At 38.8% G+C, this 20,194-nt stretch overlaps 1 protein-coding gene across 1 annotated transcript in view; it reads right to left on the bottom strand.

The window, feature by feature from the left end:
• Positions 1-2,774: 2,774 nt before the first annotated feature.
• NUF2 (NUF2 component of NDC80 kinetochore complex) overlaps positions 2,775-20,194 on the bottom strand; it is an 84,555-nt gene continuing 67,135 nt past the window's right edge. Inside the window, exon 14 of the mRNA XM_075564261.1 lies at positions 2,775-3,190. Within this exon, the coding sequence (XP_075420376.1) occupies positions 3,170-3,190 (21 nt within the window). The 3' untranslated portion in view covers positions 2,775-3,169. The remainder of the gene's footprint in view (positions 3,191-20,194) is intronic.

The following is a 20,194-nucleotide window of genomic DNA, read 5'->3' as shown; positions in this document are numbered from 1 at the left end:
CCCTCACTGTTTTCAATTGTGCTATAAACTCTAGAAAAATCCCGACCCAGAGCAAATTGTAGGAGAACCACAATAGCCTCCAAGTGATGCTATAAATGGGCTCAACCAGAAGAACATTCGTGAGGATGGCACAGTCTGGGCAATGTTTGTTCTGTTGTTCCCAGGGTCGCTATGAGTGACAACTGACTCGACAGCACCGAATGACCACAATTGGGCTATGATCTCTCCCTATGCCTTCCTTAACCTGAGGATCCAAGTAGCATCCTGAGTCCTGTATTTGCAGCCTCTTGCTTTTCTTTTTTTTTTTTTTAATTTTTTTTTAATATATTTTTTTAATTTTAACAATTTATTGGGGCTCATACAATTCTTTTCACAGTTCATATATATACATATATCAGTTGTATAAAGCACATCTGTACAGTCTTTGCCCTAATCATTTTTTTCTCTTTTCTTCTTTTACATTTTATTAGGGACTCATACAACTCTTACCACAATCCATACATATACATACATCAATTGTATAAAGCACATCCATACATTCCCTGCCCCAATCATTCTCAAGGCATTTGCTCTCCACTTAAGCCCCTTGCATCAGGTCCTCTTTTTTTTTCCCCTCCTCCCTCCCCATTCCCCCCTCCCTCATATGCCCTTGGTAATTTATACATCGTTGTTTTGTCATATCTTGCCCTTTTCTTTTTATGGAGAATTTCTTCATCTATACATTTCTATATCTCATTCTCATTATGCTTAACTTAAGTATTCTATTTGTGAAATCTGTAAGGATTTACTTTTTGCTAATATTTTTATTGCTAAGATTCATTTGATTTGTTGTGTATTATTGTAATTCAATAGTTTTGACTGATGTAATATTTTACTGAACCATTTTATCCTTCTCAATTCTCTTCTGACTGTATTATTGTTGCTGTTTTTAACAAGTGTTACTATGAACGTTTTCTATATATGTCTTTTTGCTACAGTCGATGTGGCAAGAGTGTTTCTTGGCTATTTATCAAGCAAGATAGAAATATTTGACTACTTAATTTCAGGAGATGGTGCCTACCTAGTTTTGGTAATCTACAACACTACATGAGATCTTGCCCTGCCCAATCCTCTCTACCGATTGATAGTGTAGGCTTTAAACAATATTTTATCTATGGATAGGTATTTAAAGGTAGGTAATTGTAGTCTTGATTTATAGTTACCTGAATCTAATGATGATAAACATCTCTCAATATTTATAATGACTCTATGACTCCTTTTTCTGGGTAAAGATATTATAATTAACAGATCTGGCGGATAAAGATTATATAAGGGCTTGCATCATACAATCAACAAATGTAGTTTCATGTGTCAGCAGAGAGAAAATCTACATCTCTAAAAATGAGAATATAAATATCTTTCATATTTCCAAGGAATCATTTTTAAGTTCTACCATGTAAAGTACAACTTATTTCAAAGATTTTTAGAGGAGAGATTTTATTGGGTGTATTTATTTCAATAAAATTACAAATACAAATGCCATAAAAATCCCAACTCACAAGAAACTTTACAAAGCATCCATTGATCCAAAAGTAAGTCAAAACAAAACTAAAAATGACCCTAGAAAGAAAGTACATGCACTCTATAGTGTAAACTCTGAGAAATACATAAATACTTATGCAGAGGAAAATTTTAGTTAATTTTATTTAAAACCTTAATTGAAATAAACATCCACTTTTTATTTTTAGAGATTAAATATTACACATAAAATAACTTGTATTCCACTTAAGAATTTTTTTAAAGATCAAACTAAATCAAGAGAGAGAATTAATCAAGTCTAAAATTAAGTAATAAACAAAAATCTGAGTAACTCTTAACTCTGGTTCTTTTAAAGAACGATTTCTTCCCTCACAACTGCTTTCCCCTTTATGTTATTTGTAAAGGTAAGATGGAGAAAGAGTAAAAATACAAAGATTAGGAAAGAAAAAGACAGTACCAACTAAGCAAAATAATTCAGAAATTAGACAACGGCATAGCATTACATTCTGAAGAAACATATGTAAAAACTTGGAGGAAGAAAGATCCACATCCGTATCTACTGAGGAAATAACAAAGCAAGTGAATATCAAGAACAATTCCCTCCAAAATTATTAAAACCAACAAACAAAATACTAACCACAAACAGTAAAAATAAAGTGCTTTTTAAAAAGCATTACATCCCTGAAAGCAGTAGATCAGTAATGAGGAAATGGTTACACTAGTAGCTCAAGGACTCGACATGCAATTAAGTTGCGATTTGTGTTAAACAGATGTAAGGACTCGGAAAGACCTTCTAGGGACTATTTCTGGAAGACATGTGGCCTTTAAATCACGTGCCACTAATTGAGGAATGAATTCACCCTTATAAACATGGACTGATCTAAGTGATTATTTTAAATATGTTTCTAAAATAAATAATAGAATTCTAGGGCCTAGGGAGGAAATAAAGACATAATGTTTGTTTTTTATATTGTGCGGTTGGCCATTTTAACTAGGATGATGAATAGAACATTGAAATAGCGAAGGTTTAGTTGTGTTGATCAATATTCTCTTCTTTGATAATCTCGCCCAGGCCGGAAGTGTTTGTTCAGCATCAATGCACTCCAAACTTCCAGATTTATATCTCTGGCTCCCATCGCTCCTCGGGACTTTGGGCATTAGACTCATATAGCCAACTCCCTAATGGGCATCTGCACTTGGATATGTTATAGTCATCGCAAACCAAACACAATCACATCAAACGCAACTTTCATCTGTTACCTACTCTCCTGGTTCTTTCTCAGTCTCCTAGTCCCATTCAATGAGTGACATTACCGTTCCAAGTATCTCTCAAGCCAAAACACCTTTGTGTGAAGGCTGACACTACCCTTCCTCTCATCCCATTTCCAGCCCACTAGCAAATCGCGATGGCTGCATTAGACTGTGTCCAGAATCTACCCATCACCTGTACCAGGTGATAAGAGATGGGTAGATTGATGGTAGATCCAACCAAGATGAAATCCTTGATAACCTCGATCTTCTCTCCATTTATAATGAGATTACCTGCTGGTCCCGTTGTGAGGATTTGGGTTTTCTTTACCTTGAATTGTGATCCACATTGAAAGCTGCAGTTCTTGATCTTCAGCCACAGTGCTTCAAGTCCTCCTCACTTTCAGCAAGCATGGTCTGTCATCTGCAGATCACAGATAGTTAAAAACTCTTCCTCCAATCCCGATGTCATAATCTTCTTCATAAAACCTAGCTTCTTCAGGGGTGTGAGGGGTGATGCTGGGAGAGTGGAGGGTGAGTGGGTTGGAAAGGGGGAACTGATTACAAGGATCCACATGTGACCTCCTCCCTGGGAGATGGATGGCAGAGAAGGGAGGAAAGGGAGACTCCGGATAGGGCAAGTTATGACAAAATAACAATCTATAAATTACCAAGGGCTCACGAGTGAGGGGGGAGCGGGGAGTGAGGGGGAAAAAAGATGACCTGATGCAAAGGGCTTAAGTGGAGAGCAAATGCTTTGAAAATGATTAGGGCAAAGAATGTACGGATGTGCTTTATACAATTGATGTATGTATGGATTGTTACAAGAGTTGTATGAGCCCCTAATAAAATGTAAAAAAAAAGAAAATGATTAGGGCAAAGAATGTACAGATGTGCTTTATACAATTGATGTATGTATATGTATGGATTTTGATGAGTTGTATGAGCCCCTAATAAAATGTTTTTTAAAAAACCTAGCTTCTCTGATTATTTGCCCAGATTGGAGATTGAATAAATATAGTGAAAGGATACAACGTTGATGCACACCTTAGATGATTTTAAACCATTCAGTAGTCTCTTGTTCTGTTTGAGTGACTGCTTGCTGATCCATGCACAGGTTCCACATGAATACAATGAAATATTCGGAAATTCCCATTCTCCTGAATGTTATACCTAGATTGTTAAGATCCATACAGTCAAATACCTTTGCCTAAATCACAAGTAAACATCTTTCTGGTATTCTCTGCTTTCAACCAAGATCCATCTAATGTCAGGAATATGCCTTGTTCTAATTCCTCTTTGAATCCAATTTTCATTTCAGGCAGTTCTCTGTCAATATGCTGCTGCAATCATTTTAAGTGATTTTCAGCAAATTTTTTCCCTTCATTAATTACTTGATAGCTTAATTGTCTTATAATGTTTCTGATTTCTAGTAGAGGTTCGTCTTTGTTTACTGTTGAACCCTTAAACAAATGTATGTAGTTTTGTTGTTGTTGTTTGTTTAGTCAAATATTTAAAGAATTCCCCTATGGTTGGCAGCAGGGGCATTTGGAGGAGGTAGAATGTATCAGGTGGGCTTCTGTACCTCCACCAATAATCTCTATCTGTTTACCCTTCAAACCACTTCAAGTCAACAGGAGTCTGAAGAAAAACAGCCCAAACCTAAAATCCCCTTGATGGCAGTGAGTTTGGTTTGGTTTTGATTGCTATGTGAATGAAGATTCAAGACAACTCTGTCAGTGTCCCTCCACCCTAAGGAGATTGGTCCCAGGACCCCCTCACTAAGCTCCTCCTTGTTAGAAGATAGGGACCTAGCTGTACTTTCCACTGAAGAGCCTGTTGTGGATTCAGCTGTGGTTCCCCACAATACATGCTATAAATCTTAACCTGGGGTTATAATCCCATTTGAGAATGGCTCTTCCTTGTTTGGTTACTTAGATAGTATGGATGTAGATGTGTCTTGAGTCAATCTCTTTGAGATGCCAAGGGTGCAACTTCAGGAAGGACAGAGGCAGAGATGAGGGACGACAGATGCTACGGCACATGGAGATCACCAAAGAGCCAAGAACGAGAAGCTGAGGAGACAAGTGCCTCCCGCAGAGCTGAGAGAGAGCAAGACTTCCTCTGGAGCAGTGGTTTGATTTTCAGCAAATTTTTAATTGCATGTGATATTAATGATATTGTTCAATAATTTCCACATTCTCTTTGGTCACCTCTCATTGGAATCGATACAAATATGGATCACTTCTAGTTCATTGGCCAAGCAGTTGTCTTCCAAAATTTTTGGTATGGTGATTGAGAGCTTCCAATGCTTCATTGAATTATTGAAACATTTCCATTGGAATTCCATAAACTCCTGGAGCCTTATTTTTCAGTGATGTCCCCAATGCAGCTTAGAATTTTATTTCAGTACCATCAGTTCTTGATCACGTGCTAACTCTAAAATAATTGAATGTCCACTAGTTCTATTGGGGACAATGTCTGTGTGTCCTTCCATCTTCTTTGGATGCTTCCTGCATTGTTCAATATTTTGCTTGCGAATTTTTCTATACGGCAACTCCAGGCTTGAATTTTTTTTTCAATTCTTTCAGCTTGAGCCCAGTCTCTTTTTTGCTTTCATAACAACAGGTATTTTCACATTTCATTATAACACGTCGTCTTCTCAAGCTGCCCTTTGAAATGTTCTCTTCGGCTCCTTTACGGCATCATTTTTTCAACGTGCTCCAGCTACTCCAGCCCCAAGAGAACGTTTCAGAGTCTCTTCTGACAAGCACTTTGATCTTTCATTTTCTGTCTTGTTAACTATAAAGTATATTTTGAGAAATGGTACATCCGAGAAAGAAAAGCCATGAAAGGAAAAAAGTTATGAACAAAAAAGGAGAGGAAGTCAAGGAAGCAGGGAAGGGCAGTGAATTACCTAATATGGCCCACCCAGCCACAAGAATCCCACAAAATGGGTGGAACTATGCATGTGAGCTGTTTGTGGCTCACCAAAGGATTGGAATGCCTACAAATAATGTAAGTAGGATTCAGGGTAACCTTGTGGAAGTGGAAGCATGCTAATAAGTATATGAAACCCTAGCAAGGGCATTGGTCGGTTTTTTCAGGATCTGGCTTAAAATGACCCACCCCCAAAGTGGGACTAAAGACCGCATTACAACAAGAAACGTCAGCCAGAGAACTAGAGACCAAAATGAGGGGGTTCGGCGGGTGTGCTCACCCACAGAGCTGGAGAGCAGAGCACTTTGGACAGGAAGTTTGTTGGTGAATTAAGATGCCTCCAGCACTGGTTGAGAGAACTAAAAGCTTTGTCAGCATTTGGCTGGGCGGGACAGGGCCAGTCCAGAGGCCTAGAGAGGAGGCCTGCCTTGCAGGGCTGAGAGGAACTGTGTATGGCAAAGGTAACTTGAGCTGTCCTACACTGAAGAAGAGAGACATTGACGTTTCTCAGTCCCGGCCCTGAGATGTAATGTTACTTCCCTAGTAAATGACCCTACAGCCATGAATACTGTCTGTGAGTTCTGTGTGGTGATTACAACAAATTAATAAACTGAGCAGAGAAGTAGAGAGTTCTGCCTTATGAGGACAGCTGGGGGCAGAATTGGTAAAAACGTTGGACGGGAAGTGTATGTGGCTGATGATGAGAGTAATTCTCTCTCCTTCCCCATGTGAAATTAGAAGAGAAGTTGAGATGCGTCATGCCATTTAGAGTATATACTATAGAGCATGCGATAGCGTCTCATATATGCATACATTTATACATCAGTTTAATCCATGCTGGATTGTATTCTATTGTTTAAGAGCCACAAACCATGTATCGGTCCCATAACCAAAACCCAATGTTGTGTTATCTATAAAGACAAATTGATTATAGTTACCATACTTACCCAAAAGGAACTAAAGCATATGTCCACAAGAGGATGTATACATGAAAATTCATAGAACAAGCTGGAAATAATCCAAATATCCATTAAGAAAGCAAATAGATAAATTATGGTATGTGCATACAATGGCGTGTCACAGAAAAAGATAGGAATGAGCTGCTAGCATATGCAGAAATGTGAATAAATCTGAAAATCCTTATGCTGAATAAAAGAAGCCAAATATAAAGGAGTGTGTACTGCATAATTCCATTTCTAAAATATCCTAGGAACTACAAAGTAACCTACAGCGACAGAAGAGATGGATCAGTGGTTGCCTTGGAGCAGGGTGAAGAAAACTGAAGATTACCAAGAGACATGAGGAAAGTTTTGGGAATAATAAATTGTTCTGTATCATGACTGCAATGGTGGTTTCATGAGTCCACCTACCAAAAGCCATCTAATTGTGAGCTTTAAATGTGTTTATTTTATGTAATGTTTACATGATTAAATTATTGAAAATTGAAAAGCAACAATAAAAGATGAGTCCAAAACAAAGACCTGTATATTTTTGTTATGACTGTGAATCAGGAACTTGCTACAGAGCCTAGAGCATGATGGATGCTTAATAAATAAGGAAAACATTTTAATGAAATAATTATTGCATTATCAGGGGTCTTCAAAGGGCAGATAATGAAATTATCAAATGGCAGATAATGAAAAAAGTATGCATGGGTTTTTTTTGGGGGGTTGACACCAAAATAAACTTGTACTAACGTGGTGTAACATATCTGGGCAGGATCTAGTTTGAGACACTAAGAGGGATTAAGTGTTAGTTTGAAAAGAGATTCTCTCAGAACAATAGGAATTTTGCTAAACTTGAGGCAAAAACAAACATCAAATGTATGGTGTATCTTGGGTGGAAGAATGCTAAGTCATCGATGCCTTGTGAAGTTAATGGGGACTACAGCCCACAGAAAGTTTATAAAAGTATTACTGAGTCTAAGAAAGAATGAGGCAATGTTGAAGACGAACCCTGCAGCAACAAACCATCTGCATCAATTTTCCAAGGAGCGATTAGTCTTGTTTATGCCTGTGATTGGTTTTGTGTCAACTACCATGGCCGGACTTTCATAGTTTGGCAGTTGAGGGCACCCCATCATGTGATCAAACACAATGTAATCAACTCCATGATGGAATCTGCTGGGAGCAGTAAAGCACCTGTAAAAGGATTACGGAGGAGTGCTGCCCCTTTCCTCAGGCCACCCCCATTCCATACTTAGAGCAGTGGTTCCCAACCTTCCTCATGCCTTGACTCTTTCATACAGTCCCTCATGTGGTGGTGACCCCAACCATAACATTATTTTCATTGCATAATTGTAATTTTGCTACTGCTATGATTTGTCATGTAAATATCTGATATGCAGGATGTATTTTCATTGTTACAAATTACACATAATTAAAGCATAGTGACTAATCACAAAAATAATATATAATTATATGAAATATTTACTTCTAATTACAAATAAATGAAATTTTGTCTTGAAGCATGGTACAGCATGGCTAACAGTCTTTAAGCCAGGTAATCGTATGTAGGCGGATCAGCATGTGGGGGGGGACCTGCCTGGAGCTGGAGATAGAAGTGGCGTCTCCGTTCCTAAGGCCATCAGAAATATGTGCTTTCCGATGGTCTTAGGCAATCCCTCTGAAAGGGTCATTCGACCCCCAAAGGAGTCGGGACCCACAAGTTGAGAACCACTGATTTAAAGGAAATTTCCTTCATGGGTGTGGCCTACTCCCATTTAAGCAGACAGTAGGAAATTTTCTCTCTTCTTATTGCCTGCCAACTCTGAAAGTGATCAGCAGCCTACCATATTGTCTGTTAACGTTGGGTTCCTTTGACTCTGCAGCCATGAGCCTGACTGCCTGCATTGTTAGGCTTCCTGATTCCTGGTTCATCAGTTCTGGCAGCTATAGGAATCTGAAAAAGTGTCCAGCTTAACATGTAACCTACATACTTGAATCAGATTATACTAAATAGTTTCTACAACTGTGTGAGCCAGTTCTTTGATATAAAATTTATATATACATATATAATACATATATGCATACATATATGCAACAATGGTCTCAAGCATAAAAGAGAAGCTGTGAGTATGATTCAGGAAGCATTTCTTCCTGCTGTGCATAGGTCCAGTTTGGGACTTGATGGCACTTAACAATAGCCTGTATCACTGAGTTTACTTCTCTCCAAAAGCCAACCTAACACATGTCCTAATTGAAGAGGACCAACGATTAACATCAAAAACAATTACCAACACCATAAACAACTCGAATGTTTCAGCTAACATAATCCTGGCTGCAACATTAGAATTGAGCCAAGGTTTTGCTCAATAGGTGCCAAAACTATTATGCTCAGACCAGCAGCAGAGAAGAGCAGAGTTTTCTATGGAAATTTTAAACAAATGGGATCAAGATCTGAAACATTTCTTCAGAGAATTGCAACTAGCCATGCAACATGGCTTTACCAGGACAATCCTGGAGACAAGGCATAATCAAAGCAATTGCTACCAAAAGTTGGAAATGGTGCCATGCCAAAGCAAATTGGTCAAGTGCAAAGATCCTGGTAACAGTCCTGGGAGCTGTGCAAAAGTAGTTTTCTTGTTGACTTTCTGGATGGTCAAAGTGATACACATGGATTTTATGGGGCTTTTAAAGGAAAGTCAGCCAAAGCTTGAACAGAAAAATGCTTGAGAATGCTTCCCCAAAGAATTCTTCTTACCAGAACAATGCTTCTGCTCATTTTCACCAAGGAAGAGCATTTCCCCCCCAATAGTTTTGATGGGAATTCAGTTCTGATTTAGCTTCTTCTGACTTCGTTTTGTCCCCTAATCTTAAGAAACCTTTAAATGGATTATTTTTCCAGTTAATGATATAAAAAAGACTTCAGTTGGCATGGTCCAATTCCCAGGACTTCAGCTAATTAGAAGAGGACTAAATGGCTGATATTACTGCTTACAAGAGTGTCTTAAAATTGATGAAGCTTATGTTGAGAAATAAAATTTATATTTTTATTTCTATCACTTTTACAGGAACTTTATCAAGAGCTCTCATATTTCACTGGGTGTTTAAACTTTATAACTTAATGAAAATACTTACTTTTCTACTTGGCTACACAGAAAGTATATTCCAAACCCCTCTATAAAGTAATACAACAAAATTAGAAAATAACAAATGAAAAAAATGACAACATTGTAATACCTTTACAATTTACATCCTTTAAAGATATGTAAACATCTCAGAGAGATAAGAAACCCTGGTTGGCAATGTACTTTGCTGCTAGCCAAAAGGTTGGCATTCTGAACTCACCCAATTGCTTCATGAGAGAAAGACATGGAGATGTGCTTCTATAAAGTTTGCAGATAAGAAAACCCTATCGAAAAGTTCTCCTCTTTCACAGGGGTTATTGCTGGCTAGCGTTATGTGCTCACTTGACTGGGCCATGGTTCTCAGTGGTTTGGCAGAGATTGGGCTAGGCACTCTCACAGAAGGTGATGTAATATAATCATCTTCCATTTTCTAATTTAATGTGAGCAGCTAACCAGTTGAAAGAAGGGCTTCCTTGGGGGTGTTGCCTACCTATGGTGTATAAATGAATATTCTGGAAATGCTTGATTTCCCTTCTCAACCCTGCCTTTCTCTTGTCAACTGACCTCTGCTTCTTGGAATATGATCCTACATAAGTCTCCATCCTGCAGTCTGACCTGCATATTTTGAATGTGCCAGCTCCTGGAAACCTAGAAACCAGCAGAGATCTCCAGTTGGCCACTGAACCCACAGATTGTGGCCTTGCCAGCTCCCACCGTTGAACGAGCCATTTCCTTGAAGCAAATCTCTCGTTTATTTGTATAAATGTTTCACTGGTTCTGCTCTTCTAGAGAGCCTAAACTAACAGCGGCATTTAACTTCATGGCAACCCCCCCCCCCACCGCCCAGCCCAGCAGCAATCTTAAAGAAGAAATGAAAAACTGAAAAGGGATCAGAGATTACAATTCAGGAATAGAAATGCATTATAAGAAAGTTAGAACTAAAAGAGTTTCAAGAAAATGTTAAGACTTATAGCCTATCAATTACTTTGAAAAGTCTAGGTGAAAAAGTTGGTAGTTTGGACTCACCAGCGACAACTTGAGAGAAAGATGTGATGCTCTGTTTCTCTGAAGATTATAGCTTTGGAAACCCGCTGGGCAGCTTTTCGGTTTCTTAGGGTTTCTACAAGTTAGAACCAACTCAATGGTAGTGTTTTTGTGGGTTTTACTATGAGTAGGAATCAACTATATGACAACTGGTAGTAGGTGAAATGGGCATATTTCTGGGAGAACCTAAAATATCAGAATTTATTCCAGATGAGACAGGAAATTTGAATAGACCACTACATTAAAAGAGGTTACTGGACAGATTCTCAAGTATTTCCACTAGAAAAGCTACAATTAAACTGATTTTACAATGCAAACAACAAACAAAGAAAAACAAATCATATGCTATTCAATCTTATAGAGATTAAGAAAAGTTAGAACACTTTTCAAACTATTTTTTAAATCTATCCTTTTTGGGTTCTAAACCCTTATTAATACCACAAAATAAACATTACAGATTAATATAAGTTGTAGATTCAGGTATAACTATTTCAAATAAATTGTTGGCAAAATGAATTCTACAATGCATTGCAAAAAGTATTCATGATCAAACTGGGCTTATTCCAAGAAGATAAGGTTGTCTCCAAAAAAGCAATAACTGATATTATTTTTGTTGTTTAAATTAAGTGCTCTAAAAATAAAACTAGGGTTCAACATCTTCTCACTCCCTTAATCTTAATCTACTTATGTTATTTAAAGGTGGGGGGACATTAACACTATTTTTTAAAGCATTTAATAGAAGTCATAATAAAAATTCTAGTAAAATAAGGGTAGAATGAAAATGCCTACAAGCAAAAAAAGCATTAGTAGAAATCAATGACAAACATAAAATATAGTGAAACACTAGATATATTCCCTTAAGTGTGTAAATATGAGAATTTCTTGCTCTCATGACTAGTTAAACAGTTTTAAGGAATTAGTAGTGAATGAAGAAAATAAACAAAGCATTAAATATGAATACAAATATATATTGGAATAAGCAAAACTAGCATAATTTTATATGATACAATACATAATGCATAAATTTCTAGAAAAACAACCCAAATAGAAACAATTGCAACTTTTGAGAGAATCTAGTAAATGGCTGGATATAAAATGATCATTAAGCAGCTCTTTTTCATACCCATAAATCAAATAGAAATAATAATTTTAAAAGGATATCAAATTCATATACCTCAGGGGGAAAAGAAAGCTCAAAGTATCCAGAAATAAATATGTAAGAAAATATCTAGTACTAATGAAATACAGAGAAATACAGAACATAAGATCATACATTATTTCTGTAATCTGGTCTTTATACTCATCCTTGGAAGAATTTACTTATTTATCATTTTATTAGGGGTGCTTATAGATATTATAACAATTATATCAACCATAATTTTACAAACCATCAGTTTCAATACATGTTCTTTCTTCTTGAACTCTTTGATACCAGGTTTCTTTTATCCCTTCCTTCCCCACACTACCCACCAAGAACATATAAATATGTAATATTATATAAACAATTATTATTATTTGCCATAATGCACCATCCCATGTATCTGGTCACCTGAAATTGTGATATTTTTCCCTTCAAGTGGGGTTATACAGTCATCATTGCTATCAGTTCCCCTCCCCCCTTTCCCGTGCCCTCAGGGAATCATTACTCCCAATACTGTTTCTGAAGGGTTCTCTATCTTGGCTTTCATGCATCGAGCTCTCTTAATTATACAAATGAACATATGCAGGTCTAACACGATTAATGAGGTAAAACAAAGACCATAATAGTAAGGGGAGGAAATATTAAAGAACTAGAGGATAGTTCTGTGTTTCATCACTGCTATACCACTCTTTAGATTTATGATCCCTTCCATGTGACCCTTCTGTTAGGGACTGTCCAATTATCTTACAAGCGGGTTTGGGGGCTCCACTTTGTCCATGCTTCTGTCCGTCCGTTTGATTGCTCATTTTTGAACTTCGGTTGACACCTCATGATCACACAGGCTGGTGTCCCTCTTCCATGTGGGCTTACTTGATTCCCTGCTATATGGCCGCTTGTTTCACATCAAGCCTTCAGGATTCCAGACTCTATAACATTCAATAGCCAGGCCCCCATCAACTTTCTTGACCACATTTGCTTATGCACTCATTTTGTCTTCAACAATCGTGTCAGGAAGGTGAGTGTCATACAATGCCACATTATTTGAACAAACAATTCTCAAACTGAGGTAAGGTTTTAGTAGAGGTCCAAAGTCCATCTGCTTTCTTGTTGCATTTACATGTACATACATAGACAAATGCACCTAGCTTTATATATTGATATATATATGTTTTTACATCCTTGAAATAGGTCAGTAACCATGTCACATTTATTATAGAGTAAACTCATATATGAGGGCGTACCCAAAATAAATGACATTTTTTTCAAAGCTATGTATTTAAATTGTATTACAGAACAAACTTATCACCTTCAAAATTCTCTCCACTACTTAATATACTTGTCAAAACTGTGTTCCATTCCTGAAAACATTTTTCAAATCCATCAGTTTGGGTGGCTGACGGCACCTCCCTTGCTTTTTTATTCACCTCTTCTATGTCTTCAAATCACTGTCCTTTCATGTCCCTTTTCATTCACGGGAGAAAAAAAAAGAAGTTGCTCGGAGTGAGGTCAGGTGAATAAGGTGCATGGATCAAGAAAGAGATGCTGGTTTTTGCCCCAAACTGGCACACTGAGATGGCTGCCTGAGCAGGTGCATTGTTGTGGTGGCAAAACCAGTTCCCTGTCTGCCGAAAATCAAGCCTTTTTGTCACACACTGCTACGCAGATTTTTCAGAACCTCTAAATAGAAAGCTTGATTAACAATCTGACCTGGTGGAATGAACTCCAAATGTACTATCCCTGTCATATTAAAAAACAATAAAAGGCCATCTTCTTGATCTTTGATTTCACTTGACAAGCTTCTGGGGGGCGAGGTGACAATGGTGTCTTCCACTTGCTTGACTGATGATTGACTAGCACCTGTCTCATCACCAGTAATGACCTTGGGAATAAAGAATGGGTCGTTTCGGAGCTGTTCTTTCAAAACGCAGCATGTTTTCACTCAACGCTCTTTTTCCTGGTCAGTCAGAACCCGAGGCACGAATTTCTCCCCAGCCCTTCTCATTCCCAAATCTTCCATTAAAATGTGCTGAACTGAGCTCCAAAATAGTCCTATTAACTTCCCCATCCCTCCAATGGTCTGTCATCATTGGTCTTCAAGCGCATGATTTTGTTGACATTTTCATCAGTTCGGGAAGTTGACAGACATCCAGAATGCACATTTCACCTTTTTTGAAATGAGAAACCCACTTGTACACTTAAGTTTTTCCCACAGCACTGTCCTTGTAAGCCATGTCCAACATCACAACAGTTTCTGTGGCATTTTTCCTGAGCGGATAAAAAATTTCACAGCCACATGGCTCTTCTCTTAAATCATCCATCACAAAACAAAAAGGTTTGAGCAAAACTACTTTTATGACAAAATTCACTGTGACAAGTGGGTGCACTAACTCAGAGTGAGTGGCTTGATGCTCGCCTTCTGGGGAAAAAAATGTGTGTGCTACAAAATTCCAGCCGGCAGAGCTTTGTTCCCGTTTATTTGCTTTTTTCTGTGGGGGGCGGGGGGTTTGGTACCTCCTCTTATAATTGATTTTTTTTCCTGCACTGTGTCACTGAAGTAATTTATTTGAATATTTCTTAGAAGAAATATTCAATTTTAAAGAATTAAAAATCTTTACTAGGGACTTTCGATCTATTTACTGATAATTTCTACTATTAAACATTTTTTTAATGTTGAGATATTACTGAACAGATTTAAGAATTTTGGAACCAGGTGGTCTTTTCCTATTTAGAAATCCTATGTGTGTGATCCAAGAATGTAGATTCTTTCACTGTCCGCACGTTAACTGCTCACCCCACCCCCTGTACACACACACACACACACACACACACACACACACACACTTAACTTTGCTTTTGGAGCTGTTATTAAATCTACTGAGGAGTTGATCTTAACATAAGTCCCCACCTTCTCTGTTCACTGACCTAGTTTAGAGCCCAGCAAGTTGTTGATCAGCTTTTAAAAAACTGGTGACTCTCTCTTGGGGCTTTAAACTACTAGTTCCAGGTGCTGCAGTCCTGCGAAGCAGGCTCAGCACTGCGGGGCAATTTCCACTCTTCTTCGGCTGAAGCCAGCAGTTCTATCTGTCTGTCCCCAAGGCAGAGAGGTATCCCTCCAGGAAAGAAAAAGTGTCTTGCTTATTTAATTTTGATTTGCTTTAGAAAGCACATACACACGAATTTTAGGAAGCGCCTACAAGAATTCATTTATTAACCTAGTAAGTATAACACTGTGCAAATGTGCATGAGTGTACCCTGCCTATGTTAAAGGAGATATTACTTTATCCACAGACAAAAGGGCATGTGGATTTAGAAAAGTTCTCTTTTATGAATTTCATAAGAGCTTTTTCCCCGACTTTAACCAAAGACTTTGAAAACCTTTTATTAAAAAAAATTTTTTAAGTTCAAAATTGGACCACGTCTGCGTAAATGTAAACACCGGTAGGGGGGCAGGTATTGCATCATTTCTCAGCTAATAATATAAAATGAATCATCAGCCAAATGTATCATAAGGATAATTTAGCGATTTAATTTTCAAAGTGATCGGTGTGTAAGAGAGGACACAAAATCTGTGTATTAGTGTTGCCATCAGTAAATAAGTTAATTTTCCCCAGAACTATTTTTCCAGAAATAATACTAATAAGAGACCATCACTGTACTTTGAGTAAAATTCCACGTGTATGGAATAAGACAGAAAAGTATTGAGAATGACTTTCTACTTTCAGACCATAGCTTTTCAGCAGATAATAGAACCCAGCGGTATTTGTTTTCAGCCGTGACTGGAACCGTGAAGATAGCATAGAAGGTTCTCTGATTCTGGGACAAATAATCCAACAAAGAAAGTCTTCTAATATAATCATCCCGGTCATTTTTATCCTATCTGGTTTGGAGAAAGCAAGCTCTTACATAGCAGTCCATTAACCAAAGACGTGGGCCATCAAGACAGGCTCTTCAACGTAAGCGTATAATGAGGAGTCAGCTTCCACTTTCTGATGTTGGAGTGATGGCCGCTTGGAAGCCTCAAGCCTCCCCTGTCCCCTGGTGCCGCACATCCGGACATGTTGGCAATACACCCGAGGCTTCCCTCCTTCAAACATGCAAGTCCCTGACAGCACACGAGAACTCCGAGCCCAGCACCACCCCTCAACCACAATAAAAAGAACCACACCAGTCTCCTTGCCTTGCTCTCCGCCATTTCAGTCGGCCTGAGAGGTCCGCCCTACTCTCCCCAGAGACCTCAATTTTCTAAATAACAGATCGTTTCGCACCTTCTTGGTGTGTGTGTACAGCGCGCCATTAATTTCCGCATCTGAACCAAAGCTGGCATGGAGATCCATCTGCCTTTGCAGGTGGCCGTCACAGAAAGGAAAGAATTCAGTTTGACAAATATGTATAAGATGTGCATCGTGTGCTGGGAGCCATGGTGGTACAGCAGCTGTGAGATGTAATTCTAACCCTAAGTTTATAGTCCAGTGCTCAGGGCAGATGGACTTGCAAAGGGAAGGTCTCTCTGTCTCCATGTAGTGACTAACCAATAAGTTGGAACAACAAGAACAATGACACATCTCTCCAGAAACTGCGATGGGTGACTATGAAGCAGCAGTGTCCAAAGGCTCTGGAATCCGAGTCAGTCTGGTATCACCTTGGGTGAGATATTGAACTTCTTCAGAGCTCTGTTTGCCTATCTTTAAAAATGGAAATGACTAGTTCTTACCTTGAAAATTTTTTGTGAGGATTATGATAACATGTATGAAGTGTTACTTGTTGTAGATGGTGGTGAGCTGATTTGAATTCACAGTGATCCCATCGAGACTGAGTGGAACTGCCCCAGTAGGGTTCACCAGGCTGTATTCTTTACAAGAGCAGGTTGACAGATCTTTCCTTCCACAGAGCAGCTGATGATTCTGAGTCACCAAGCTTTCAGTTAATAATTAAGTGCTAACAGTGAAATATACAGTAGTTATCAGCAGTCTATACAACTGATATTTAGAACATTTAGAAATTCATACACAACTACTTAAAAAAAAGAGTGGAACGTCCACTTCAGACTACATAGAGGAGAAAAAAGAATGGGCAAAAAACACTTAAGAAAGAGTAAATAAAAATGGCTAATAAAATATGGACATCAGAGTGACTTCAATTATAAGCAGAAAACTTCCTGACATTCAAATCTACAGTTTCTCTCAAAGTAATGCATAACGTAGCAGGGTTGTCTGACAGGAACCCTCCTGGGCAGCAGTAGTGGCGGCATGCTTTGTTGTCCCATCACCTCCATCTCACAGTGACAGGAGAAGCAGACACTGTCTGGTCCTGTGCCATCGTCATCATGGTCACCATGACGCTTGAGCTCGCGGTTGCAGGCACAGGACCCATCCATCTTCTAGAGGGTATTCTCCGTTTGAAGGACTCTCTGCCAAGCGTCACGTCCTTCTCCAGGGACTGATCCCACTTGGTAACAAGCCCAAAGTATGTGAGATGCAGTCTCGAGATTCTTGATTCTAAGGAGCATTCAGGCTATACTTCTTCCAACACAGATTTGTCTACTCTTCTTGTAGTACAATGTATATATTTAATGCCCTTCATCAATACTATCATTCAATTCTTCTCTGCTTCTCTTATTCATTTTCTAGCTTTGGCATACACATGAGCGTTGAAAATACCTTAGTCTTCAAAGTGACATCTTTGTTCTTTAACACTTTAGAGAACTCCTTCACACCAGATTTGCAGCCCAATGCAATAGATAGATCATTTGGTTTCTTGACCACTGCTTCCATGGGTGTGGTTTGAGAATGCGCACAAAATGATGTCCTTGAGAACTCCAATCTCTACTGTCTCTCGTGATGTTATCTATTGCCCCGTTTGTGAAGATTTTTGTTTTCTTTATGTTGAGGTGTAATTCATATGAAAGTCTGTCTTCAATCTTCATCCTTAAGCACCTCAAGCCCTCCTCGTTTTCAGCAAGCAAGGTTGTATCATCTGCATTTCACATGCTGTTAATGAGGCTTCCTCCAGCCCTGATGCTACATTCTTCTCCCTGACATAGTTCCATTTCTCATATGATTTCCTTAGCATGCAGATTGACTATCAGTATGGAGAAACGACACCACCCTGGCCAACACTTTTCCTGATTTTAAACTAAGCCACCTCCCTTTGTTCTGCTCACACAATTGCATCTTGGTTTGTGAACAGGCTCCCTGTGAGCACAATTACTCATGACCAGTTAGTTGATTTCAACTCACACTGACGGGCAGGACAGTGTACATAAATATAATTCATGGTAAACGTGTGTGTGTATCTCTATGCGTCTCTATTCATGTGCATCTCTCTTTTTAGTTTATTAATATTCTGCCTCCTTCTTATTCTCCTTCTTATTATTATTAGTCTCTCCTCCCCCTGAACTCCCCATAAACCTCATAACCTGCTTGTTTTGGTGTGAAAACCATTTCTCTTAATTTTTCTATTTATAACAGTAGTGTCATACAATAATGGCAATCTTTCTAAAAACCAATAATATGGTTAAGGTGAAAGCACATCACAGCCTTGTTATAAGTGATATGTCTTGTACTATGCAAAAATAAGTATGTATCAGCTAGTGATAGCTACATAACAAACCACCCCCAACTTTTAGTGACTGAAAACAACCTTTTTTTTTTTAGCTTGTAATTTGGTAGGCAATTCAGGCTCGGTAGATGAGGGCAGTTCTTTTCCCCTAGATTTTTTTACCTAGTCTCTTTGATTAGCTAGCTGGTCAGTTGGGGGCTGACTGGTCTAGGATGGCCTTAGTTGAGGTAACTCATGTCTATTCCTCAGGGTTGTTGTCCCCCATCAGGTTGGTGGGGGTTGTTCTCGTTCATCAGGGTTCTAAAAGAAGAGGGTTAAAGCAAGCATGACTCAGCACTAGCACACCCCCTGTGACTCCACATGGATTGTCTGAATCAGGTCGTAAGACCCACACAGATTCAAGGGAGAGGGGAAATAAATCCCACTTTTTACTAAAAAGAGCTGCAAAGCCACATTTGTAAACAGCAAGAAAACAGGCAGGTATGGAAACTTGGAGTCACGCTATACAATTGACTTACCACAATGTGCACAGAAAAAAATTAGAAGGGAATACAAAATATTGGCATCATATTTCTGAATACAATGGTTGGTAACTGCTAAGTGTTTGGGTGGTGATGCTGTTTGGGTATATTTTTATGTTCCCCAGGTCTTCAACTAGCACACTTTACTTTTAGAAGCAGATAAAATGAACAGTTACCATTGTTTCTCTAGTATACACACATCTTGTGATATGGATAAGCGTAGCCATGGGGAGAGCACAGACAAAGAGAACTTGGTCTGTTCCTGTTAGGGACAATCGACTTGGCTCCAGCTCACAGCAACTCATGCCCGACAGAATCAAGTCCAGCCTGGGAGAAAAGGAAAGGTTCTTAGAAAGCATAGTATGTGAGCTGGGTGTTGAAAGAAATATGAGGAGGATTTAGCCGAGCAAAGGCAGATGGGCCCTGTAGGCCAAACATGAGTGTGTGAGAAAACAACATGCTGTTAAGTCGAATCAGAGTGCTGAGTTCATAGCAAGACACGGACGATCCAGCGAGGAGCTGCGAGAGAACCCAGAAAGGACCATGGAGGGAAGGCCCATGCTGTTTGGAAGAAGAGTACAAAAAAGGAGGTGGGCTAGGGAGCCTTATGTTTGACATTTTGAAATTCAAAAACCCAAACTTACTGCCATGAAGTCAATTCTGACCCCACTGTTGGGTTCATGAGGTTGTCCATCTTTAAGGAAGGAGAAAGCCACATCTTCCTCCCCGCCGAAGGCTAGTGGATTAGAACTGCTGGGCTTGTGCTTAGTGGCCCAATGTGGAACCCGCTGTACCAACAGGGCTCTTTAGATACAGAGTAAGCTACGACCAAAGCTTACACCTAAGTTTTACAAATCAGAGTCAGAGACTTTCAAAAGGCTTTCTCTTTTAAAGTTTAAAAAATAGTAAATGATGGTAACACAAAAGCTGTCCTAAAGAAGAGCGTTTACTTTCAGCTCAAATAAAAACTCTCAGAGAACAAGGGAGCAGAAGTAAAACCCTGATAACCTGTTTTCCCCAGAGCCCCACCTTTGAAGACTAGAGAAACTGGGAAGCTGGCTTGCTAGGGAAGAGTTTTTAGAGCAGGATTAATCAGCACCTACTGATTACATTTTGGGCTATAAAATTGCAATACAGCTGTCACAGCTCTAGCGA

The sequence above is a fragment of the Tenrec ecaudatus genome, chromosome 1 (genome assembly GCF_050624435.1).
Source record: "Tenrec ecaudatus isolate mTenEca1 chromosome 1, mTenEca1.hap1, whole genome shotgun sequence".
NCBI classification, from domain to species: domain Eukaryota; kingdom Metazoa; phylum Chordata; class Mammalia; order Afrosoricida; family Tenrecidae; genus Tenrec; species Tenrec ecaudatus.
The sequence above is the reverse complement of the archived record's forward strand: the minus strand, read 5'-3'. Positions and strand labels throughout refer to the sequence as shown.